The sequence below is a fragment of the Cyanistes caeruleus genome, chromosome 8, assembly GCF_971803275.1.
Source record: "Cyanistes caeruleus chromosome 8, bCyaCae1.hap1.1, whole genome shotgun sequence".
Taxonomy (NCBI): domain Eukaryota; kingdom Metazoa; phylum Chordata; class Aves; order Passeriformes; family Paridae; genus Cyanistes; species Cyanistes caeruleus.
In genome coordinates this window covers 10,086,856-10,112,961 of record NC_141708.1, presented here as the reverse complement: position 1 = coordinate 10,112,961, position 26,106 = coordinate 10,086,856, and the positions used below count along the sequence as shown (strand labels likewise).

The 26,106-nt window shown below is 39.9% G+C and overlaps 1 protein-coding gene across 22 annotated transcripts in view; it reads left to right on the top strand.

Annotated features, from left to right (window-relative positions):
- The window catches only part of ADD3 (adducin 3), a 93,359-nt gene that overhangs the window by 47,672 nt on the left and 19,581 nt on the right, over positions 1–26,106 (top strand). For 10 of the 22 annotated variants that reach the window (XM_086900351.1, XM_086900364.1, XM_086900357.1 and 7 more), the window contains one exon: positions 20,396–20,619. In XM_086900351.1, coding sequence (XP_086756477.1) covers positions 20,425–20,619 — 195 coding nt within the window. In that variant the 5' untranslated portion in view covers positions 20,396–20,424. Of the gene's footprint in view, positions 1–2,814; positions 2,854–4,749; positions 4,933–4,968; positions 5,065–5,121; positions 5,390–5,545; positions 5,683–15,643; positions 16,069–20,395; positions 20,620–26,106 lie in introns of those variants that run through there. The other 12 variants (XM_086900371.1, XM_023929835.2, XM_086900354.1 and 9 more) reach the window with 8 other exon arrangements.

The window sequence follows — 26,106 nt, the reverse complement described above, 5'->3', positions numbered from 1 at the left end:
AGCTGTAACAGCCAGCACTGTTGATGTCAATATTCAAATTCCAGGTGCATATTGCAAAATGAATTTCTGACTTTGGACTTCCAGCTTGAGGAAAAAAAAATCTCTTTGAGGATATTTGGATTTCTGAAAGCAATAATCACTGTTTGCTGGGCACAGGACTCAGAAGTTGAGTGTTGAAAGCAATCTTTTATGAATATGGTTGTCTTCCATATATACTCTTGGAGCTAATTCATAAAATGGACTGATGCTGCTTTAGCCAAACGTGAAACAGTCAAGTTGCTGAAAGTCATGTTCCAGGCCAGCAGTTATGGGAAATTTATCACGGGGTTGGAAAATACATATGTTATCAACAGGGCTGCACGTCTGCCTCGAGGCTTCACCCAGCCCATAACAATCCGAAAACAAACCACCCATCACAAATGAAAAAATGCTGTCAAAAGATTCTAAGCCCTAATGCTGTCAGAAACTGCAACATGCTGGGCTTAGCTGTAAAATCAGTGGAAAAATATGTGGTACCTGTTGTTGAAGATAATATTTTGTGAGCTTCCAGTATGAAAGTACAACAGATATTTTTCCCCTTGTTTATTAAATGGTTTTATGGAATTATTGCACCTCCCCTACTAGTAGGCTTATGCTGCCACGCAATTTACTCAGGGGAAGGTCTCTAAGCTCTTTTGCCAAAATAATTACAACTCTCGCAGGTATTTTACTAATACATAGTATTTGCATACTGTACATTTATAAATAGTCTCATTCCTGGAATGGATTGTTTAAACAAATATTTGAAAAAGGTTTTGTTGTTTTAAGACCTGGTCTTCACAACTAAATAAATGAAGTTGTACAAATATGCTGAAAATGTCCCCACCAGCTTGGGTTGTGTAACTCCTTGTACCATAAGACGAGTATTTCAAAGGTCCCACTGAAGCCAGGGCCATTATTTGTGGTTAATACTGTGCAGAGTGAGGAAGGGTTGACAGACCAAGATCTTAATAAATAAATAAATAAAAATTGCACAACTCTTGAAAGGAGCCAAACTTTCAGTCTCAGCACCCACATCAGCCAAACTCTTGCAGAAACTGCTGCAGAGAGCTGAGGGATTCTACTTCCAGCAAATACAAAGGAAGGCATCCTTACATCCTGGTTTTTCAGCCTTCCATGCAAGGGATTTCCACTGTGACCTTGTGTCTGTCATAGCTAACAGCATGCAAGGGGACACAAACCCAAGTCTGGCTCACATGGTATGCAGGAAGTTCAGCTGTAGTAATTTGATTGTAAATCTGAGCCAGAGTCAATAACTCAAATCATGGCTGTTACTTCAAAGAATGAAGGTTGCCTCCTTGAAAGGCTTCTAGTTTTTATAGCTATACAAAAGTTAATTATTACATAAGTTGTATGTTATACATATGCATATATATGTTCATATCTTATTATAAATATACATGTATCATAGGCACCCTGTTCCGTATCTGTCATAGTAAGTACTTTCCTGGCAGGTAACAGAAGTTATGGAAACAATTAAAATTCCTGTGCAACACTGGATTACTTATTTGTTTGGAAGAGTGGGTGTTGTTATAGGGAGGGGAAAAAAGGCAGATCTCTACTTCAAAACCAAAGAGTAAAAGCATTCTGGAGTGGTTTTGCCAGGTCTTTTTGTCTGTTTGTGTTTGGACAGAAAGGTCTGAGTATCAGGAATAGAGTTCTGGGGTTTTCACTCTGGTGTATCTTGTTAGTAAATATTTAAGGAGTTATAGAGCTGCAGTTGTTTTTATGGCCAGTAACCAACTGGTGATCCTTTCAAGGCAATAAACAGTGTATGAGAACAGTGTTCTTAATTGCCCCGGCATGTAAGAAGTCGTTAAAGTTTAGAAACTGGTTGTTCTCTGCTCTGCCTTCACTTTAATCTAGTGCCTGTCTGGCTGAGAGATTAAGAGTGGCAAAAAAATCCAACCAGTTTTAAGGAACTCATATAGTAGCTGGACAATTTAATTTCACCCAAGAATGAGTATCTTGATCCAGACTGTCTGCATTTTGTTTTCCTGTGGGTTACATGACAGGTTGGTGGCGTGATTTGCTTTGCAAACCTGAAAATGAATTCATGTTTGTGAATCTTTTAGCTGTGGTTTATTTCTCCACCCTTTTCTCATGAATAAACTTGAAAAATATTTAGGACAAGATTTCTCTGGACTCACCACGTCTGATGGTATCTTTTTCAGTTGTGGTTTTTGTATATATGTACTTCTAAAACAATTAGGAGGTGTGGTGCAGTGTGCTTCCTTGGAGGGAGGAACAGTGTTACTAAAGATTACTGATCTGTGAGAAGAGACAAATGCTGAAACTAACACAGTGGCTGGGAGGAGTCTGTGGCTTTGGCTTTTAACTCTCTTTGGGTTTTGCCAGTGATTTGGAGCAGGGAAGTGTTTGGTCAGCTGTGGTGTAACACTGAAAAGATTCTTGTCTTCCTGACAACTACATTTATCAATATAGTAATAAGTTCAGTGTCTTAAACAACCACCTGACCTGCTACATGAAGAAATTGTATGCAGTTAATAAATACTTCAGATTGTTCTGTATGTGACTGACAAGCCATATTAGACTAATGAAATACAGGATTTGGCAGTACTAAAGCTCGAGACATCGTTGAGTGAACTTTGTGTAAGAGTGGGTTCATTCAATAAAAAATAAAAGGAGCATTTAAAGAGCCTTTTATTCCTGTCATAAAGATGCTTTGTGCTATTGCAGTTGTGTGTTTGACAGAACGGTTGGGGATGGATGCTGCAGATAGTTGTCTTGTAATTTGAGTGTCTTCTATTTCAGACCAGCATGATTTTTATCTTTGGCGTTGTGACATGACTGGTGAGTTACACTTTCTGTGTTTGAATGGAGTTTCCCACTGTAGCTAGTATCATGTATCCATAAATCAGTCTGTTAGCATTGGTCATTCTGCATTTACTGGATGGGTTGAGGTTTGTTGGTTTTTACGGTGTTTTGTTTTTTTGGGGTTTTTTTTAGGAAATGAGTTTTGATTTTGCTTCTGCTTAAGCCAAGGAGAACACCAGACTTTGTAGGACTGGACTCAAGATTTTTGAGTGTTTGTTGGCAACTAAAGTGAGCATAGCCACATGGGGCTCTGGGCTGATTCTGGTGCTGCAGTACAATGGGTCCCTGTAGCTTTGAGGTTTTAAGTCTGTGAAATAAAATTAATCAATTATATTTTGGTTTGTGGTTGAGTTTGGTTTTGCATTTTTTTTTCAATTGTTGTTGGTTCAAGGGTTTTTTATAGGTAGGTAATTTTGATATGTTTTAACACATAGCTCTAAAACAGCTCATTACTGGTCACACAGTTACAGCAATTGTTGAACTGTAGATCCTCATCTCTCTTTACTGTATCAAAGTAGCTCAGCTTCTGTGAGTATGTGTGCTAATGGGTTTTTATCATGCGTGCGAGTAGTAGCAGACTAGATATTCTCCCATATTAGTCATTGTAGTGTGATAGACAATAGGGAAGTCTATTCTCATTTAAAGCTATAGCAGAGTGCATGAGGCAGTGAGGCAGCCTTCATTAATGTATACTGCAATTGTATTAAATTTATTTGATTACATCAGGGAGATTTTTAGGGTAAAGGCATGACCAACTAGTTTTAAATTGTTTATTAAATTTAATTTCCTAGTATCCAAAAGAATTGGTGCAAACTGGTCAAATAAAAAAAAAAAAAAAAGCTAAGTACCCAAGTATTTTAAAGTATATAAACCAGGGAGATGAAAAAAAGCTTCTAACTTTTAGTAGATTAATCATGCTTTCAACATCTGGAATGGACATTTTTCTTAAACACAGTTTTGAGATGCACGCAATATTAGTCCCAAAGCTTTGTGAGGGCAAGCAGAGTTTAGCCTAGGAGGCAGATACTGAATTCTGGCATTAGTTTTTTTTGCATTGTTTCCACATTCTGGCACTCCACTCCATTTCCTCGCCTCACTGAGCACTGAAAGGGACATAAATTGACATAACTAGATTTTTGTGACTGGGGCAAGGGAAGCAGCCTGAAAGATAAACTTTAACCTGTCATCCTGTCAACAAATTTGCATTGTTAGAAAAGTAAGAATTTATATACCATGGAGTCAAGAATAGTATGTAGGTACAATGCATTAAGATAAAGAAAGTGCATAACTGAAGTTTTCTTTTTTTCAGCCTAAAAATAGACTCTGAACATCCCACTGTCTGATTTGCTTTCCCATTAAAAAATTTACTTTTTCATTTTTCTGTCATAAAAAAAAAAGCTTTGACTACTCTCACTGGCCTAAAGCAAGGAAGTCTGAACTATGACAAAAGTTAATGGGAAAATAATGGAAGAATTTAGTCTGACCCTGTAGTTTTGGGACTGCTAACTTCTCTTAGCAGTCTATACTGTGTCTTGAGCTTGCTACAGTTCAGTTACACAACCTTGGGAAGTTTCTCTCCCACTGAACGCAACTGTTCCTTTATTAAGGCTAATGGGAGTCATGTGTTCATGTCAGTGGGAAAGCAGACCCTTAAAAATCTTTCTGGTAGATTTGGTGGAAACAGAGCTCATGTTCGTTATTTCTGTTCTGGGCAGTTGGATGTCTCATTAGCGGAATGTTAATGATGTTCAGTGAACTTCATTATTGGACAAGAGGATGTGGTGAAAATATAAAATGAGTGACTTTTCAATCTTATTGTTTCCTGTATTGTTGGATTAATTTCTGCCTGTTGTGTCCTTTCTCCCGTCCCAGTACTTACACGTTGTTACCTGGAGACTGGTGGATGTGATGCTGGCGGTGCTTCAGCCCCGCTGTCGGGGCTCTCTGCCCTGAGCTCATGCTGTGGCTCCCCTCTCCCGGGAAACTTCCAGTAGCAACCATTAAATTTTCAATCCTTCTGCAACCTCAGGCAGGAAGGTTATAAACATCCAGCAGGTAGGAGCCAGATTTTAGCTGTGGGACCGTCAATGCAGTATCTTTACAGCGACAGTTGAGTGCAGAGAGGGCAAACACGGCTTTGCCCAGCCCCAGAGGGAAGATGATGGTGAGACCCACACCATGCCTTCAGTGAGCAGATGTTCCTGCAAAGCCCCACTAACAAAAACAAACCACCACATCCCCGGCGAGCCGCAGGATGGGCTGGCCCCGACGTGAGGCCGAGCCCTGGGCTGGCAGCGGGAATTCGCTTAGCCTCGGAAAACGCGGCCTTTCGTTTTATCTCGCTGAGGCAACCGCAGGGGAACAATGGGTTATTAGAGCATTGGAACAACACGGGCTTTGAGTGACCCCCGCGGTTCTGTGCGGTGCAGGCGAGGCTAAAAGGAGAGATCGGCTGCCCTCAGAGTTAATTTGGGAGCTGCTGCGTGGGGCCTGGGCTGGTGGTGGGAGTGAGGTGAGGGCGGCCATGAGGGAGCAGGGAGGGCTTCCCCTCAGGGCCGCCTCTGGGAAAGGGAGAGAAGCAAAACACAAAAACAGAGAGCTGGCAAAGTTAAAAGTGTTCGGTTGTTTTCTCTTTCTGGGACAAAATCTGTTTTCCTTCATTCTTCAGCTTTTAAGGCAAAACTGTTGCATTGCTGGTTTTGTCACTGACAGTAGAAGTGGCTGGAAATGGCTGAATGGCAGGTGAAGTGTCCCACCACAAGCAGAAAGGTGCTGACCTCCCCAGTTCTGTGTGGAATGGCACAGGTAGGCTTTTACATCCCATGCAGGGCCCAAAGACTTCGATCTTAAATGTAGCCTTTGGAGGTGTCATCCTCCCTGAGGGTCATCTCCCTGAAGCTGTGCATATCTGTAAGCAATTAGGTAGATGATGCCATTGATATCTCAGAAATTAGAGACCCAGAATCACAGAGTAGACTGAGTAGGGATGCACAAAAATCAAGTCCACTTCTTAGCCCTGCAAAGAAACATCCCCCACAATCACCCAATGTGCCCAGTAAATATTGTCCAAGCACTTCTTGAACTCTGTCAGACTTGGTGCTGTGACCACTGCCCTGGGGAGCTGTTGCAGTGCCCAACCACCCTCTGGGTGAGGAAGCTTTTTCTAATGTCTAGCTTGCTGTACCAAAAATTTGGTTTTTTCAGAGGAGTAGGGCAGTGTTTTACCCTACACAGTATATTCCAGGTATGTATGCTTCTGGTCTTAAAGGTGCACTTTAATTAGAAGCACTCATATTTCAATGCTGGTAAAATATGTAGAGCTACAAAGTGGACATGAATTTTGAGAAAATCCAGAAGGGACACAACATTCAGATGTTTGCCAGTAGCAATACTCTTCTTGTAAAGCAGAAACCAGGTTTTTAGTTCCTCAGCTTTCACTTGCACACGTACCCCTAACAACAAAAAAAAAGAAACCACCCCTCCTGATGACCTGATGACACTTCACTGTCTTGTGTACAATTTTCCTGCATCCAGCACTGAGAGAGGAGCTCATCCAGTGAGTTATTTGTAGGTCAGTTGGTCTTTCCATGATGAGAAATAACAAGGTGATAAAACTAGTTTTATCTTCTGGACTGGTATACCTATTGCATGCTGAGATTTTATGTGGGTTTTTTATGTGTTTTTCTCAAAGCACATAATAATGAAGAATTGTGGCATCCCCTTCCTGGGTACTTATCTACTCAATATGCAAATGTATTCCCAGTGCCCTGAGTAGAAGCCTGCTGGAAGCCTCCCAGTCAGTCCTCACTGAACAGTTCCTGCATTGCATCTGAGAGTCCAGAACCAAGGACTTTGCTGTCAGTTTGGTGAAGGCAAAACAGGCTCTCCATGAAGGAAGAAATATTTAATAGTTAGGAGGTGCACATATTCCTTTTTCTTTTTTTAATCAGTTGGGGAAAAACAAGCGGTGGCAGCAGCTGTGCCATGTGAGTGAGTGTGTCATGAGCCTGCTGGGCAAGGCATAGTGAAGGGCATTATTCTGCTGGGAGGTTGGCACTGGCCATGGCCCTCCAGAGTTGCCACAAAGGATTTTCTGTTCCACATCTAACGCAACAAGCACATTCATATGTTTGCAGAGGGTTTCCATAGAAACCATGTAAACTGTGATGCTGGCAGACAGAGGCAAAGGTTTTACTATTGTAGAGGCCCTTTTGTATTCTCTTTAAATGTTTCAGAGCAGCTATATTTCTTAACTGATACTCTGAGCCTGTGCAGCAATTTGTTCAGATTTTTGGTTTGGTCTTTTGTTTTTCCTCCTCCCCCCCACCCCCCTTGTCTTTTTCATGGTTGTACTGAGTGGTCAGATGAGATGCAAGAATAACAATGAAAATGTAGGGGGTTTTTTTGGGTTTTTTTTTGCTTTTCCTCGAGTATCATTATTTGAATTGACTTATCTTTCTCTTGGTGGCAATGATGCAATTGGAAATGGAAGAAGAGGGCACAAAAAAAAAATCAACCCCTACTAGTTCATTTCTCATTTTTGTTGAATGTTTTTATTGCTCAGGTAGAACTAACTCGGATCACTGCTCACTGGCACTTGGGGAATTTTGAATGTTTTTCTCCTCTCAGAACAATGAACTTACGTCATTTGTAGATACCAGTTGTAACACTGACTAGTCCTTAGTATGCTTTGGGGGTTCATGCTGTTTTTAAATTTATCCTGCAAATTTAAATTTCCAAACATACCTATTGCTTTGTTTGTGTTTCAGGAAGTTCTCCCACCATGGGCACAAATGCTACTTAATAAGAAGAAAGAAAATAATTGGCTCTTCTATAGGATTATCCAAGTTCCCCTTTGATTGTCTGTGTTTGAAAAATTATGCTTGTTCACAGCTTCTGCTTAATTATCATGGGAGGTTATTTTAAATGACTGAACCTGTGTCTGGGCTCATGCTGCAGGTCAGAGAGAGGTCCAGGTACTGCTTGTTCACCTGCTGTTCTATGAAAATGAGATCTTACCTGATCATGCTGTGCATGTATTCATTCCTGCCACTTAACTTTTGAACCTATTGATTAGTTTAAGCCAAACTTGGTACAAAGGTAAAAACAGAATTTGCTTGTGCTTTACAGAAACTGATATCTGGTTAAAGATGTAGGATTTTGATGCTGAGCAGCATCCTCAGTACTTGAAGCACAAGTTGCTCCGTCCATCTGATTATAGGGCACTGACTAAAACAAAATCCAGGTAGATAATAAGTGTAGATAATTAATTGTACTCGATCATAAGTTTGCAGAATCAAGAGACAACTGAAATTCTCAGTTTTAAAGACTAAAACATAGTTTGCTGCAAAAAGGGCAAAAACCTTTTAGGAGTATAAAATATTATGATCTTAAATAGACAAGTAACTATAAGGCATTGTGTTTCTGAACTTATAAAAGTGCTGTCATAATTACACAAGGCAGCACTTAATAATTAGTTTTTGTGGATACAAGAATGAAACAGCCAACCTGGAGAACTTATTGTTGTGGATGATCGTTTCTAACAGAGAATGAAGAGGTGCAATGTGCAGTTAGCTCAGGATGGCTGCTGATTTACTTTTGGACAGCCAGGCATGCCCATGACCTGCTGTACCCTGCCAGGAGCAGCCAGGAAGGGATAGTTTTGTTTGTTTACTTATTCCTCATGTTTTGCTATTCATATATCAGATGTGTAATTATTAAAGGCTTCATATCCAGTGCCTCCTGAATGTGACAGTTAAAAATAACTTAAAAAAAATAAACTATCTGTTTTAGTCTTGTAGAAACCACTGGTCTTCTAGTGCAGTATCACACAGTTACAAACAACATGTTGAATATGACATGAAAATGAACACAGGATAGAAGTAATGAAAACCTTTCTTCAAGTTTCATCCAGCATAATTGTATAATTGAACTCTCTGAGGGATGGGGGTTGTATGCCAGGTAGGAGTGTTTCTCATTATGAATTCCACTTTTCTGAGTTCGAAGCCAGAAGACTCAAGAAAAAGTCTGATCATATAACACAAAACTTTGCATGCTTTCATCACATCATACGGACTGCTTTGCAGTAAACTAAAACTTTGATTAGTTTTGATAATTTATCACAGAGAGAGAAACATGTACTGATCAGGCAGGCCAAAATCAAAATTCCTTAGCAATTTGCCAGAGAATTAAAAAGAACAAAATTATAAACCCACAGCAACCCACAAATGGCATCTTACATGCTTGTTTCAATACACACTGGAAACATCACTCAGTAGTTAAATTAAAAATAGAAATAGAGCTCTCTCCCTGCCCAAAATGATGCAATAAATTAGCAAGTTAGAGGAATGCATCTTACAGGAAAAAAATAAATCTAAGTACTGCCCAACTCTAAAAGCAGCACCTACTCCTACTCTTCCAGAAACCTTTGAGATCAAACTCCTAAGACCAGATTAGTCCTGCAGATTCTTTTTTTCCTCTTTGGATTAAGAAATGAGTTCCAAAAAAAATATGTGGTTCCTCCTCATCCGCACTGTGGTTAAGGCAGAGCTCTGGCTGCCCTGGGTCAGTGTTGTCCTCCACAGCATTCCAGCACGTGAGAGCTGTCATGAAGGAGCCCTTGGCAAGCATCTAATCACCTATTATTCAGCACTTTATTAATCAAGTTTTGTGGTATTTTTTGGGCATGATCTTGTATGAAGATCTTTAATTCTTTGAACAGTGTTAGTTTTGTACAGATGTTTATAAAAAAACCCACGAAGTACTAAACACAAAAGTGAAAAAAATATACCTGAAAGACTAGAAAAGATGTTACTTACCATTATTCATCAAGCAGATGTAAACTCCATAGCCTCAGACATTTTTCTGTATCATCAATAATTTTCTTATGGTATAAGGTGAAATGCTATTTACCCAGGATGATTTCCATCAGTTATTCAAATATTCAGAAAAAAAAAGCATCACCAGAACTCAGAACATAATGTCATTTTTCTAAAAATTACTAACTGACTTTTAAATTTGTTGCTTTTGATTCTTAATGTTAGAGTTGAGAGAGGAATTTGCCTCTACATTTCAGGCTCTGAACTTCAGCCCATGGGTAACGTTGGATACTTCCACTCTATAAACATACACTGGGTTAATTGCAAACAATCAAATAGCATTTTCAGGCCAGGTTTGCTAATGAGCTTTGGAAATTCAAATAAAATTACTCTTAAGTATTTAGTTTTATCTAGGAGACAGATTCATCTAATATATTTGTTGGCTTAGAATATTCTTGGAGTCCCAAACAAAAAAAAAGCCCATTAGAAGTCAAAACTGGAAGAATTGTTTGAGGGAGAGTCTTTAGTGCTGCATGTGACTGATCAAAGGCTGCACACGCCTTCAAAATTGTAACTGAGTGTCTTTTTCAAGTGGAATTCTGGTTACTGGTGCTGCAGCTCCTTCAAATCCCCAGTTAGAGGAGGAACCAGGAAGCTTTTCTTCACTTGCATGACAATGCTGTAGTGTAAAATGAGTGTCTTCTGAAGCAGTCTGGGGTGCATGGCTGCTTGTACCACCTTGGCTGCTGGGAAGTTCTGTTCTCAGTACATTGCACCATCTCCTCTTTAGGCATGAGATATTCATGCTTCATGGAACTGAGATAAAAAGAGAGCATGGTTTAGATCTCTAGGACAAGTGTTCAGTGTGAGCTGGCTGTCCATTGTAGGAGCAATCACAGATGTGTGCAAGTCCCCACGATTTGTGTAGTATGCCAGGATGCACTGTAATACCAGGATGCTCTGTAATACCAGAGTAGTTTGTTGTGGAGTGTCTTTTATTTTATCCAAGTTTCCAGGGCTTACAATTAATGATGGAGGAGGAGAATTATGGGATAACGGTAGATAATTGCTTGCTTGCACTGGAAAATAATAGTAACCTAATTATGAAATATTTATATATTCTGCTTTTGACTTTTAAAATACTGCTCTTACTATGGGGCTTGATGCTGACTCACCCTACTCCTCACTGTGTGTCTTAACAAAGCTTCTGTTAGTAAATCTTCAGCACTTGTTCAGGGATGTGCTGCCTGCTGCTCTGGGCACATCTGCTTCTCTGTTCATTGCTGTGGTTAAATCCAAAGTTAGCCCTCTGCCATCAAGCAGAGCCCTCTGCCATCAGCTGGGCTTGCTTGAAATTCAGTGGAATAGTTTTCCATTCCTGAAGGTGTAGAAGAGCTTTGACTCTCCAAATTCAATTTGCTTTTCTAATACCATGAGCAAAACATGGCAGAGACAAGGAGGTCAAGTTCAGGCCAAGTCAATTGAGATTGATGTGCATATTTATATAGGTTAAACTTTGAATGCAAATGAAACTTTTTTCACGTGCTAGTTGGGTAGTTTGTTGGGGGGGGGGGGGGGGGGAGGATTTAATTATTTTCAAGCAAGCTGAAGAAAATATTAACCATGTGACTATACACAGAAAAAGTGTTTCTCACTATTGTAAATCCTAGGGTTTTCCCTGGGAAGGATAATTAAAGCAACATGCTGTGAACGCAGCTGATAAAGTAGTTGCCTTTCCAACTTTTGAGTAGGTCAGTCAGGCCTTTGTGGTCCTTCTCTGCTCCACACTTTCCCCTGTTCTCCTTCCCCAGATTATTTTTAACTCTGATGCTTTTGTGTAATTACTGTAGACTTCAGCTTCATGGAGAGATGTGCTTAGCATAGTTAGGGAATGGTATTTTCAGGGGTGGAGGACTGAAACATGTGCACTGGGAGAGGCAGGATTGCCTCAAGGCAGCCAGGAAAACATGAAAAATTGTAGCATAAGGTATGTGTAACTTAAGTCCTCTAAAGATGATAATTTTGTAAGTATTAGGGATGCAACTATATCCTCCATCAAATTCTGTGTGTTTGTTAACTTTTCCCTTGTTATGTTTTGACAGTCACAAACAGTTGTTTGTAAATGGACCAAGGAGGGGGAAAAATGTCCCATATGCTAAGGCAAAACTAACTTTGGTAATGGAGAAAACAGAAAGTCTTGGAGTCTTGAATGGGATGAGAAAAGACACTCTCAATATAATCTCTGAATAGTGCTTTACAGTTTTTTGTCCCTTATGCCATCTCATGGCTGCTATAAGCTGTTAGTCCTATTAACAGAACCTTCCCTCTATACCTCAGTTTGAGATTGCCTTTTTTAAGCATTTGCTATAGTAAGGAGATAGCTCTTTTCTCGCAATGCCTAAGGTTTTTTCCCTTTCTAATGGCCAGTCTGTGGCAGTGTGATTGCTGCACAGTCAGGCCTGGTCTTGGTTGGCCTCATTTGTCTCACACTTTCATCAATCCCTAAAATTACTATTTGTAAATTATAGTTAAAACCCTTGAGACAGCTATAACATTCCTACTAAGCCTCTTTTTCATATGTGAAATCAGTATATGTAGTTGTGTTATTTTATCTAAAATATTTTGAAGTTTTAACTATAGCTATCATAAATCAGCTTTTTGAAATGCTGTTGTTTTCTGTTTAATGTGAGAATGATGTATAAGTCAGTAAAATGTTAAAATTCCTTTCTTGAGAGGCTAGCCAATTTATTTTGACATGGTCCAGCTGATATCGGTGTATTAATGTGACTAATGTTATTGCTCTTCATATAAAATTTATGGCAGAGTGATTCAGAAATCCCAAGATGAACTGGGGAGAGTTGTGCAGGGTGTGGTGCATAATATTAATAAAGATACAATTTGTCCTGAAGACTATATGATCGAAGACCTGGAACAATTTCATCTTTTCCTCAAGTTTCCAGTTACAATTGTCCTACTGAGATTAGCTGTTGGCCAGGTTTCCCAGTGCTCACTTGTGAGTAATGGAGGGCGTTGAGCTGCAATGCTGTATGGTCAGTGTATGGTGGTGGTCTTAAATGGGGTCTACACTGAGCTGTTGGTGGTGCTAAAGGTCAGGATTAGATGTAAAGAGAGAGGAACTCCAGGGGTTTGGCTACATAAAGGTTTTCCTGCATGCTACCATACACAAGATTGGTTGTTCATGTAAATATTTGTAAAATCCAGCAGTTGCCTTGTGTCGATCATCTGGATTGCCCACCGTCACAACCTCTGACCCTCCAGCAAAACCCAGGAGCCAGCTGCTTTGGCCATGACATTTTTCAGGATAATCAAACTGCCATAAATCACAAAGACTTTTCATGTGCCCTGGGATTGATAAGAGGTTTCCCTGCACTCCAGTGTCACGTATTGTACCAGTGACCCAGGAGGGCTCCTGCAGTTTGCTGGGAGTAGCCCTTGTTACTCAAAATGGCTCTGTCCAGATTGTCGTGAATCAATGGATTTTAAAAAACTTTAAAAAGAAACAAGCAGACTGGTTTCTTCTATTCCATAACCTTATGCAGATCTGCATATAAAGTGGAATTGTTTTCCCCTGCACCTGTGCAGACCAGGGACAGACCAAGAAAAAAGTCACCAGAGGAAGCTGGAGACTTTGCAAGAGAGAGAGAGAGAGAGGAAGAGTGTTGTGAAATATGGAAGACTGTGACTGCAATCAGCTTTTCCAGTTAAGCTTTTTTTTCAGAGAGAAGTTCTTAGTTTATACTGTGGAGGAACCCAGGTTTCATGTTTTTCAGGTGACACAAGGACATTGTTCAGCCATTGTCTCTGTGTATGAGCTGTGTGTGTGCCTACTTTCACAGCTTAATATGGATAAGTGCTACCAGAAGGTAATCCTTTAATTTAGCTCTCTGTTGTCTACTGACTCATGAAATATTTTTAGGTGACTTAAGTACAAGTGATTATGTAGATAAGCAGAGGCGAGTCTTTAAAAATAAAAAAGTGCTTTTTATTGTCACTTGCGTGAATTGTTTCACCAACAAACTGGATTTCTCCTCTGCTGCTTTTCTGTAACCAGTTTGCTTGTGTGACTGGATTTGTTCTGACTTGCATGTTTTGCATACAGAACATCGTAATCTCAAAGAGTTCATATTGTCTGCACAACCTTAACAGTTTTTGTGTAAAACAAGAAAAACATTCCATGGAGTGGAGCAAGGAAACCATTACACTGCTGACTGCTCAGGTGTCACACAATGCAGTGATGGCAACATCCTGGTTATGTACTGCCTTTCCTTGGCACAAGAGGTTCCACAGTGGGCAGGGTGGACGTTGGATCTGAACTCTCAGGGTTGTACTTTTGAGACTGGTTTTGTCTTTTATCATACTCACAGAAAAGAGTGACTGGATAACTTGCTTATCAAGGGTTCCCTCCCTTATTTTACATGAAAAGCTCATGCAGCAGAGAAGGAATAGCAAAATGTGAATGATTATAGTTTGGGTCTACAGGGTTAAGCATGCAAGTTCATTTATGAAGCTCAACACATGCAAATAGCATTTATGGCCATGTGGTAGAGCATATTGGATACATCAAACCAGCATTCTAGGCTCCGGAAGTTTTTTCCCCACTTGTGCTGAAAAATGTTGGCAGGCCAGCCTGCAAATGTGGAGGTGTAGACTGCACCTGCTACAGGCTGAGTGCATTATAAGAAACCTTCCTTCACAGAGAAAAAAACATCACCCCTGCAGTTAAAGGTAAAGTTACAGGCCTGAAATTCTCATGTTCTGTGTAGTTGTCAGCGACCTACTTAGTTCTCACTTCTTGACAATAAAGTGTGTCTGGCTCAGTTCCAGTTTACACTGAGTAAAGTGTGAGTTGCACAGCTTGACTATTTGCCTTGACTTTAACATTGCACAATATAATTGGGAAAGAATAATGCTTTAGATTTAACACAGCAACACAAAAACAACGTTCAAATGCTTATTTCATAGATAAAAAAATATATCTTGCTGCTATATAGTGTCTTTAATGTGGTGTCTGAAAAGAGATGATAATTTTATTAGCTTCCTCTATTTAAAAGCAGAGCAACTTAAATATGCAGTGCTGGGTTAGACTATTTGATTAGTAACCAGTTTGGTCTGTAGTATGACAAATTGTTTATGGCTGCATTGCTACTGGAAGAAATGGTATTAGACATTCCTGCATCATCATCATCTTTGTTTCTGAACAAACATTTGTGTAGATATGCAGGTAACTGGCAGGGTAACTGATACAGCTGAAAATTAATCCATTATAAAAAAAAAACCAACCAAACAACAACTTAAAAACCCTTAAAAGCATTTGCTGCTATGAATCTGAAGATGTGATAAAGTGAAAAACGTTGAATGTCTGGGCATTATGGTTGGGAAGAGGTATGACTACTTTATTTTTTAAATGCAAATTATTTTGTGTCAGTTTTTAAGGGTGTAGTTTGGCTTGAGTGCTAGTGGAAGGAATTCCCATACATTAGTAAAAATTAGTAAGATAATAAAATTTTGAACAAATGCTACCTATCTAGTTATTTTCAGCTCCATAAATTGAGTTAGAAAATTCTCACATCTGAACACACATCTTACCTGAGCAGTGTGTAAAGCAAGAAAATCCCAAATCCATTATAGCGTAAATTTTAAAAAATATAAGAAAAAGTCTGTCAGCTTGGATATTTGTAGTATTTGATGTCTTCATCAGGTGAATTTCAGAATTAATTTCATTTTGAGGTGCTTACCCAATTTTTTTAAATTTTTTTTTGCCTTAAGAGTTGCAATTACTCACTTCTATGTCATTACTAAAACATATAGGAGGGAGGATTAACAGTTGACTTTCTAGTGCCAGAAAACAGCATTGATGACCCTCTTCTCAGTCCATACTCTCCTACGTATTTCCCCATCCCTCTCAACCATTCCCCCCCATTCCTGAAGTGTGTTGCTGCTGACGTACGTAGCTGGTGGTGTTTGCTAAAGCCAAGTCTTTGATTCAGACTGGAACCTGTTTCATAGGGAGGCTGGAACTGAGATCAAGAGACGCCCAGTTTGCTTCCAACAAGTCTCCTGTCAGGCAAGATATTGGAGGGGGGGTTGGGGGGGAGAACGAGCAGGCTGCTCCTTAAAAACAAGCAGGCGAGAAATCGCAGGAGCAGAAGAGCTCAGCGTGCTCCTGAGAGGGGAAGCGCTCCAATGTGGGGTAACCCAGCTCGAGAGCTCAGACCCCAAATCAGTTGCACCAGTTAATGATGCCGTGCACACACTGCTGGTTTGCAGTGCTGGGAACTCTCAGTAAGATGGATTGCACTGCATAGAGAAAATGGAGATGTCTGAAACCAGCCAGAAAAAATCAGCATAAAAGGTAGGTTAATGTTCGGTTGCTAGGTGATCTAATAATTTGGTCCCTTTTCTGTTACTCTGTCTGGTGGTATTTATTTTTACATACATCCAGCACATTATGAAAGATATATCAAATCAGTGCTTTCTGGGGGGTTCTTTCTCAATATAAATATTCCTCGCATTTGGTCTCCTGCACTTTTTCTTACTTTAGTGCTTCTTGTTTCTCTGACATAATTATTTTTGAGCTGTTTTTGTGGTTTGACGTTGAAAATAGTTATTACAACAAAAGCATTACAGCAGGTTACTTAGATTTGTGTCAGATGGGGATGCTCAGGATGAAATGTCGCAACCTAAAATCAACAGTTCAAAGTTCCTGGGAAAAAACTGAAGCTTTCATTAAATAAAACTTACTCCTAAGTAAAGAGATATACAGCTTCCTAACAGAGAGGGTACGTTCTACTTTCTCTCTGTAGCCCAGTTATGAGTATAAAATACAGAACAGGATATGGAAGCCAAACCCATGAGCTATATAAGGCATCAAAGCACTGGAGGACACGACCTGTTTTCTTTTGTATCAGAATTCAGTTCAGCATGAACCGGGAGGGCAGAACTAGGAGGGGGAAGTGGCGCTAGATTAACAAGTTACGTTGTAGCAAAGACCTTGTGAGCCTTTTTGTTTTACAGCTCCTTAAAAGTATTTTCAGCAGAGATGAGGATTCTGTGTAACAAAAATTTATCCATTCTGACTTTCTGTTCTTAGTTTGGCCCCCCACTGGAGCAGTTGAACCAAGTGTGGGAAAACTGCTCTTCTTTAACTTTAAATCTCTTTTTAGTGTGTCAGCATGTGCATGATAGGTCAAAATGTGGGCTAAAATGTGTGTCTCGGCAGACCAAGAGTGATGGCTCTCACCAGATCTGAGTTTATATGTCATTTCTCTATGTATGTTTGTCCATTCTGACCAGTCTAGATATAGTGTCTTGTTGCTATAGGATCTCTCATTTCTACCTATGCCTGAGTCTCTGCAACCACTCTGGAGCATGCATAAGAAATGTTAGCTAGCACTGTTGAAGAAGTTGGTACCTCACTTTTTTTTAATTCATAAACAGCATTGGAGGGGGTGGAAACCAAAAGCAGCCTTACAGCAAAGCTGATTTCTTCTCTAGGCACAAATATCATGCAAAGGTGGGGGAGAGGATCCTCTAGCATAATTCACAGATATTAAGATCTGGATTTTCTGTAAATACATTTATCTTATTGCTGGTTCTGTGCTGAGAAGGATGTACTGATTTTTTGGTCCCCTAAAGCTGATGGCATTTTTAACAAATGTCCTCTTTAAAAAAAAAAAAAAATCAGTAGAAGATGCAAATAAATAATAAAAGAATGGTTGATTTGTTTGAAAATTTTCCAGGAAACAGTAGGGGTTATATGAGAGTCAGCCTGGGCTCAACAGAGCAGGCATTGAACCAGACCTAATAAGAACAACTGGACCCAACACTCATATTATGTTCAGTAATGGAGGGGTTTTGTACTACAAGGATTTCAATGTTGTAGTCTTAATGGCTAGAGGTAACAAACCAGGCTGAAAGGAAAGAGGAAAAACTAAAGTCCAGTGCAATTAGAAAAATCTCTTGCGTGGATCTTGTGTATTTCCAGTCACATTTGTGCCGTTTTTACAGATGAATGGGCTTTTCTGTCACTGTAAGAATGAATTGTAAAGTAATGGGCTTGAACTAATTATGTCTTATAAACCTATAATAATAACAATAAATGTGTTTTGAAGTTCAGACATGCATGTAGTTGATCCAGCCAACTGAGTCAATCAGCAGCTGAGCAAGTCTCCTATCTGGGGTTAACAGGATTCAGGAATGTTTTAGGGAAAAAGATGGTCAGATAAGACAACTCCTGGGAAGGAGGAAAAGAGCAGGAGTCACATCTGGTTGGTCACCAGTTTAGGCAAGGTTCTTGCTATCTGCATTTCTAGACTGCTTTTAGTTACCTGCAGGTGCTGGTGTGGTGTCTCTTCTGGCTCACATGGAGGTTCTTATCCCAGCACAGATGGAGAACAGTGAAGGCTGATGGGTCTGTCTCACACCTTGTGGCATTAGCCAATGATCTTATAATCTTATGTTGTCTCCTGATGCTTTTTTTCTTTTTCTTCTTAAACCTCACCATTTTGGGCAGGGGGGAAAGGGAAGGTACACACAGGACGGAGGAGCAGAGATGTAATACATAGTTATATTTGTAAGGGTATATTTTCTGAGTGGTGGTCAGATCCCCAGACACTATCCCAAAAGTTAATTCTTCAGAAAAACTTAAACTCCTTTTATACTTTCATCAGATTTTTCCCAAACTCTCACTTCCTTGAAGCAAGGCCCTTGTTTTCTCCCCAGCATCTCCAAACTGATCACACATCCCAGGCTTTCCAGCGGTCAGTCAGCAAATGCTGAATGAACTCCTACTGCACCCAAGCAGCAAATGCAAAACACACCAATGTGTTTCCACAGCCTCTGGAATGAAGCCATCAGAGTTCATGGAGCTTGTCTCCAGGATGTGAATTATACATCCCAGAACACGGTTATGTTCATCCAGCATGCCAGGTACCTCCTGGGAGCTCTGTGTATACAGCTGGATAATGTTGCATCCCAGATGATGTTTTCTTTCTCTCTCTGTCAAAAAAAAAAAAAAAGGCAGAAAGAACAAAGCAAATTAAATCTGTAGTAAGCGTTGCATTTCATCTCAATCCCAAATTTCATCATAATCTGTAATATACAAGAAAGTCATAGACTTGGTTTTCTTGGCTCTTACCTGCTAATGCTTTCCTAGCTCTGTCAGAGGTTTCTGTCTGGTTACAGGACTGCAGTGCCCCAGGATTTCATCCTTGTGCTCTCCCTTGCACTGTCAGCAAAGCTGTTTGGGAATCGGTGTGGGAAACTGGCTGAAAACCAACTTGGATCTTCTGCCAGCTTGGGTCATGGTGTGGCTGAGCAGCAGAGGGTATTACAAGGACTGAAAGGACTTGCTGCAGGCAGGAACAGGGCTTGGGCTGCTGAAGCTGGTTTTGACAGGGGTTCCCAGTGTTTCACCTGGGAAATACATGAGATCACAGTGGAAGCAGTTCAGGTGCTCCACGTTGGCTCACTGTTCACAGAATGCCCCAAATGGAAATTGCAGTGACACAGACGAGGGATGGGTGAACCGTGCCACAGAGGAAGGGCACTTTGATCCACTGATACCAGAATATCAAACCATGCTGTTGAACATAGCTTGACTTGGTCTTTTTTCCTCTGAAGATGTGAATTTATGTAACAAATATTTTTGCATGCAAATATTTTTATATTAAATGTATTATTGACTGTAGATATTTGCATGTTAAAATTTATTTTCATAATACACTTATCCTTCAAATCCTGCTTCTCTTTGTTCCTCAAACCTGAGAAAGTGTTCCTCTTCAGTAGCTTTTGAGGAATGGTGTTCCTGAGCGTGCTTTTGAGCCTAATTCTTTGTATGAAAATTCAGGTGTCTGCTTCTTTCCTTTTGATCCAGTTCTGTTTGTGTTTACAAATACTTATCAGGTTTTTTAATGAGATTTTTAAGCTTTCTACCAAGACATGAAAGTATTTTTGTTGTTTTGTTGTTTTTTTTCTTTTCCTAACGTAATGAGCTTAAGTGAGAATCTTTGCATACAATTGCACACAAAAGGAGAAAATGCTAAAGCTCAGCTGTTTGCCATGGATGTGGCCTCAATGCTGTGTAAACCAACATACAACCTTCTCTGCAATGTTCCCTCAATGTTTCCAAGTGTCTTATGAAAGAGCAGGCACCAGCTGGAGCTCTGTGGAAATTCCCTTGTGGTCCTTGAGTGTCCTGAGGCCTCGACTTCAAGCTGTGGTTATGAGATGCTTTGAAAATGCTGTAATTGAGGAATTTCTTCACAGAAGAGCAGATATTAAACAGGCCTTGTCTTCTGGGTGTTTGCTTGAACAGCTCAGGAAGAAGAGCTGTATAAAAACCTTGGGAGGTAGTAAGTTTAGTGTAAAATGATAGAGGAAAGCTTGTCATAAAATGTACAATGGTCATTTCGAGTGTCACTCCTACCTGTATGCATGTTGTTTTTTCTTTTACCTTGAATAGAGATGGTTATACACTATCAGAAAACTTACTAATGGCTTTTAAACATTTGTCTAGACTTTTCCTAAATTTTCTGATTGTGATAGTTACTCACTTGTTCTCCATTCAGTTTAGATGACCTGGAGAGATGCGAAGGGACGTTAGTTATGCACAGACTTGGATGTTACTTGCACTGCCCTCCTCTGAACTAACATTGTTCCCTGTTTTCCACTTGTTTCAGGGGAAGCCTTCCATCCACAGTGTTGAAGCATGAGTGCTGATGCCAGCCAGGTGGTGATCACTACTCCTCCCCCGGCCACGATGCCTCACAAAGAGCGGTATTTCGATCGCATCAACGAGAATGACCCGGAGTATATCCGGGAGAGAAACATGTCCCCTGACCTGAGACAGGACTTCAATATGATGGAGCAGAGGAAGAGGGTCACCCAGATACTGCAGAGCCCTGTGAGTGCCATTAATGGGGTGTAAAAAGGAAAGGGTGCTATAAAAATAGAAATCTATGTCACAGCTAGATAGAATATCTCTGGACTATCTTCTAAGAAAGGTCACTAAACAGATTATCCAGCATTTTGTTGGTGTGGTGTTTTGTCTGTGGACAAGCAGCCTTTCCTGTGTTGTTTTTTCTCCTGACACATTTATATTATGGATCATTGCAATATTGTAGAAAGACGTGTCTGGCTGCAGGGTTCCTAATTAAAACTTAGGGGCAGGGAAGAGAGTGAAGGAGTCACCAGTCAAATAGGAACAAATTAGGGCATTGCGTGGTGTTCTGCTTTCTGGGTTTGAATATTAACCTATCATTTGCATCAGGAATGTTTTAATTAACATTTATAATTGGGTTAAGTTTATTTAAAAGCTAGACTATGTTCTTTTTATGTCCTTGAGGGTGATCATACTTGGCCATATTAGCGCTCATCTACTGGTTGTGTAAGTTCAGTACTCAGGTAGACTACATATAAAACTATTACATCTATTGAGCCACTCTCACACCAGTTTTAACTTTTACATTAATACCTGTATTCTTTGAGTTTAACACGATGAATACATTGGAAAGAAATACTGTTGTCTTGAGTATTTTGAATCCATGGGGAGTGAGTAAGGCCTGTGGAGTGATCCTTTAGGGGTATCCATGTGTAATGCAAGTATTGAGGATAATGGGACTGGAAAGGGGTTAAGCAGCTTTACAGATCTTTCTGTCTTTAGTTCCTCTGTAAATTGGGGTGCTTCTGTAATTATTTTTTTTTTAAGCTTTTCCATATGTAAAGAGATTGCAAACAGCTGTTAGTAATCACCCTATTATAGTCATCCATGAATAACAGGATTGTTTGCTAAAGTGTTGTCGTGGAGTGTCTCTTGGATCTGTGTGTTGCTTTGAGTATAATGTGAACCTGTTGACTAAGGAATTTATTATTTTTCAAGTTAATTTGTGCAAGCTTGGGTTTGCAGCCAGGCTCTTTTATAAGGAAAATACTCTAAGGAGGTACTGAATAATGTTTTAATCACAATAATTTTATGTTAAATACTCAGTTGTAAAATGTGACCGGATTCTACTCATTCCTGTTAAAATACTCATATTATGAGTAGCCAGGACTCATGGAAAGACTAAATCTTTAGCCTAACTGATGAAAAAAATTGGAGAGATCATTTGGTTTTGTGTGTGAGGGTGGTTTTTTGGTCCTTCTGATGACAGTATTGAATCTGATGACTGTAACTATTTCATTAATATTTTGGGGCATCTTTTGCCAAGCCTGCCAGATGTAATTATTGTCCCTTTGCAGCAGCTTCTGTGGTGTTTTTTTTTAGTAGAAGCAGTGTCAGCATGCAGATTTAAGGAAGGGGTGTGAAGAGGGGTACGAACCCCTGAGTTTAGGCTGCTGTTTTAACAGAAGGGTGTGTGACAGATAGCTGCTGGGCTGCCGTCAGTGTCCTGCTGCAAGAGAAGCTGAGCCCAGCACTTTTTGGAAAGTGACTGTTCAGAGCTGCCAATAAGTTGCAAGTTTTTGTTGTGTAAGGGAAGAGTTGTCCAAATCAGCCAGGGGCCTGCTGCCTGCTTGGCTTAGAGAGAAATGGGAACGTGGGAGCTGAGTGTGGGATCAGGCACGAAAAAGAGTTGTCTGAGCTCCCACTTCTCCTCAAGTATCTCCTTTTATCTGCTCTTTCCCTGATACAGAAAATTTAGACGAACTGTGCTGTGATTTCTCATGCAATGAAATTAAAGCATTTTTATACAGGATCCATGACCAAATGTCCATCAAGCAAATTTCATAATTTATTTGGGGTGGAAGGTATTTTTTCCAGGCTCTAGCTGCTGTGTGCCATACTGTTCCTGGGATTCAGGACAGAAAACATTTATCTTGTTCTTCTGAATTTAAAATTCATCACACAATGGCCAGAAAGTATTGCTCCTGTTACCAGTCTGTGTAACACAGGTTTGGGATTGAATTGATGAGTATTGCCCATGGTGTTTTTGTTCTACAGATGTAGAATTATATTGTGTTAGGAATTTTCATGGAACTTAGTTGCTTTTCTGGATTCTTCCACTTGACAGAGAGAATATAGTTTGAAGAATGTTTAGAAGAATAGGAATTATGAGACACAGTTTAAGGAAGAGCTTGCTTTGCTGGTGGATGTTCACCCAGTCTTAGATATATAAAGGCATATCTTTACCAAGTCTTGTTAAATGCATTCAGATCAAAGAAACAGTCAATGACTCCTCTTCTGGCAAGTATTAGTAAATGTGAAGTGTATCTAGCAAGAATAGTAACTGTCTTATGTACTTGTGTAACTATGTTATGGACTTGAGGTGAGCTTTGAACATGCACTTTCTGTGAGCAGAGGTGCAAAACGAAAGGGTTAATCACTGTCCCATAGTAGGAAGCTTAGGTACTAATTAAATCTGGTTTTATTAACAAATGTTTTTTCTTTCTTTCAAGTAGGAAAATCTAAATCCATTAGCAAGAAAATAAATTAGAGAATATATTTCAGGAACCACAGTATATTTTACTCAGTGCATCTTATTGTAAGGGCTACAGGCCTGACCAGACATCTTCAGACATCAAGCTGCTGCATCTCTCTGATGTGCTGTTTGGTGCCCAAGCTAGTGTGCAATCTGACTACTCTTCTCTGATGTGCAATTTCCCTTTCCTAAATTAAATAATTTAAAAGCTACTGAAAAGCTATTTCCATTACCTCTGATGTTTGCTAATGTCTTGGAGTCTGTTCATAACAAACCTTAAACAAATCATAGTTGTTTTCTGACCATTGCCCATGGAGAATGTCCTGACATTATTAGTGAGTTCTCAGATGTGTTTGCCTAATACTGCATGTAGCCCCTGAGCATCTGATAGCCTGGAGAATCTGATAAACCTAACGTGTTTGCTGTTCTGTGTATGTTAGAAAGGTGGAAAGAAATTAAAATCAGGTGGGCCTGAGCAGCCTGATAGCATCCAGATGTACTGATGGCCAATCCTAGCATAATGCCATTTAGGTTTATTTTAGTAATGTCTTCAGGTTCAGAGGATTCAGGTAGCACATTGTTATTTTTAAAGAAAGGTACTATATTAATGCAGTGGACTAGTTTTATTGCTTTTTGGACTGAAGATACTTGCCCTATAATATATGCAAAATCTGAAAAGATGGGTTGGTTGTTTTGAGGTTTTTTTTTATATTTTCCAATTTAACTCTGCAATTAAAAACAGTTTTGTCTGTATGCTAAACAGTCATATGTTGCTTGTTATGCACAGTAACTATGTCTTTCACAGAGTGAAAATATACTTGCTGTACCATCAAACTCCTTATTTCATTTATGGCATACAAGTCCTTCTGGCCTTTATTTCCTTCTAGCATTTCTCCAATGCTGTCACCATAGCAACCAGAAACTCTTTAAAACACTTTAAAAAAAAAAAAGGCAGTGGTTATACAGTTATGGTGTTTATGAAAACTGAGCAGCCAGTTCGGCACTGAGGAGCTGAATGAACCTACAGACTGGGAGAAGATCCCCACAGCATCATGAAGCAGGGAAGGTGTTGGATCTTCCTGCAAAGCAGGCAACAGTGCCACACTGCTTCCAGTGCAGTGAGACCATGTAAAACAACTATCCATCCAGCAGAAAAGTAACTACAGGCTTCAGCTAATGGGACATTAGTGTAACCTAACAGGAAATTAGGATCAGGGCTAAGACTGCACTGAGGAGTGCTTTCCATCCCTTTGTATTGAGGTATTGGAAGGAAAGCTACAGCTGAGGGTAGAAATGGGAGAGGATGCATTTTTATACAAAAGATGTGCTTATCTATGAGATATACTTCATTATTTTTACTGATGTAAGAAGAAGTTGTGTGTGAAGTGATGAGTTGAAAGGCTGTTTTATGTAAACATAAAAATGCCTGGTTTGTGGAATTTAAATGTGCAGTTTATGTTTTTAATTTACCAGTGAAGTTTTGTGTGGCTTCTTGAGCTGCATTGGATATGTGCTGGCTATTTTTACATGTAAAACATAGCTATTTGGAGCTTGGGGCTTTTTTTCTTAAGTTGAGCTTAGTGTTGGCAGGATCCCATCAAGATTTATTTTAATTTCATGTTGGATCTAGAGAGTGTGTACTAACCCATTGTGACTCTGCAGGTTGTTCAGGGCCACTCTGGCTTGACTCTGCCATTGCAGGAAGGCTCAGGTTGAACTGTCTGGACTGCAAAATGTTGAGGGGTTATGCTGAGGTTAAAAATGTGCTTCTCTACTGTGCCTCCCTTCCTGGCTTGTACATGTACACACCCCCCTGCCTCCCACACTAGCTGGTCTTGCCCAAAAAAAGTGGGGAGATAACTATACAGCTTAGCAACTCTTCTATTCAGAGGTCTGCCTTAGCATATAGCATGCAGGCAGATTTTTCTCCTCAAAAACAAGCAATCCCACCCACACTTGATTTTTTTTCCTGGATATGTTATTTTCAAACCATCAGGACAGAGATGAAAGATGATTTAATTTATTTTTCCCCAGCTTTTGCAGTTGTTCAGCTTACTTTATTTTGTATTGAGTGAACATCCAGTATTTTTGCAATACCACTCCCTTTTGGAGTAGTTTATTTTCTTAAAAATATCAAAGTCCTTTCAGTTCCTCATGTTTTGGCTTTTACTGCTCTTTTCTCAGAGGTTCAAATGCCTTGCACATCCTTCAGAAGCCCCACCCCTTGGCCACAAAGGACTCACAACCTTTTACATCACCTGAGTACCTCCTCACTGGGCAGTTCTGTCACCTTGCATTCCCAGCTCTGGCTTTTGTCTTCTCTGACATCTTCCTGATACCCTGCTGGGAAGTCATGACTCTCCTCCCACTGCAATAGCTTATTTAATTTCATGCTTTCATCATACAACGTGTGCAGCATTTTGTTCACCAAAGGCAAGAGCCCAACTTGACACATTATTGAAGACATACTACAAAACGTCCCTTAAAGACCCCTGTGCACTTGTGACAGCATTTTAAGTGAGAGGGAATTTGTGGTCAGGGTAACATTGTCTCAAATCAAGGCCATCCTCTGGATCTCTGTGAGGACCCAAGAAATCCCTACAATGTATAGGTACACTGTAAATTCACACCAATGTCCTGTACCACAAGTGCACATCATGAAAATTTCCTTGCTTTCTTACTATAACACTGGGTTACCCTTCACTCCCCTCTATCTTCATATTGCTCCATTACACTTAGTTTGAATTGTGGTTTTCATTAGATGTAAATGCCAATAGATACATGTTGAACAATACCTGGAGAACCTTGGAAAGGTTGACTGGTGACTTCTCCTTGGCTGCAGGAGCAAGTGCATCCAGAACACCCTGCAAGAGCTCTGTCATCCCTCCTAGTGCTTCCTCACCACGTGTGCGTGTGCCCCCACCCTTCCAAATCCTGCACTTCCTGAAAAACCCAGTTAATTATGCTCAGAAATG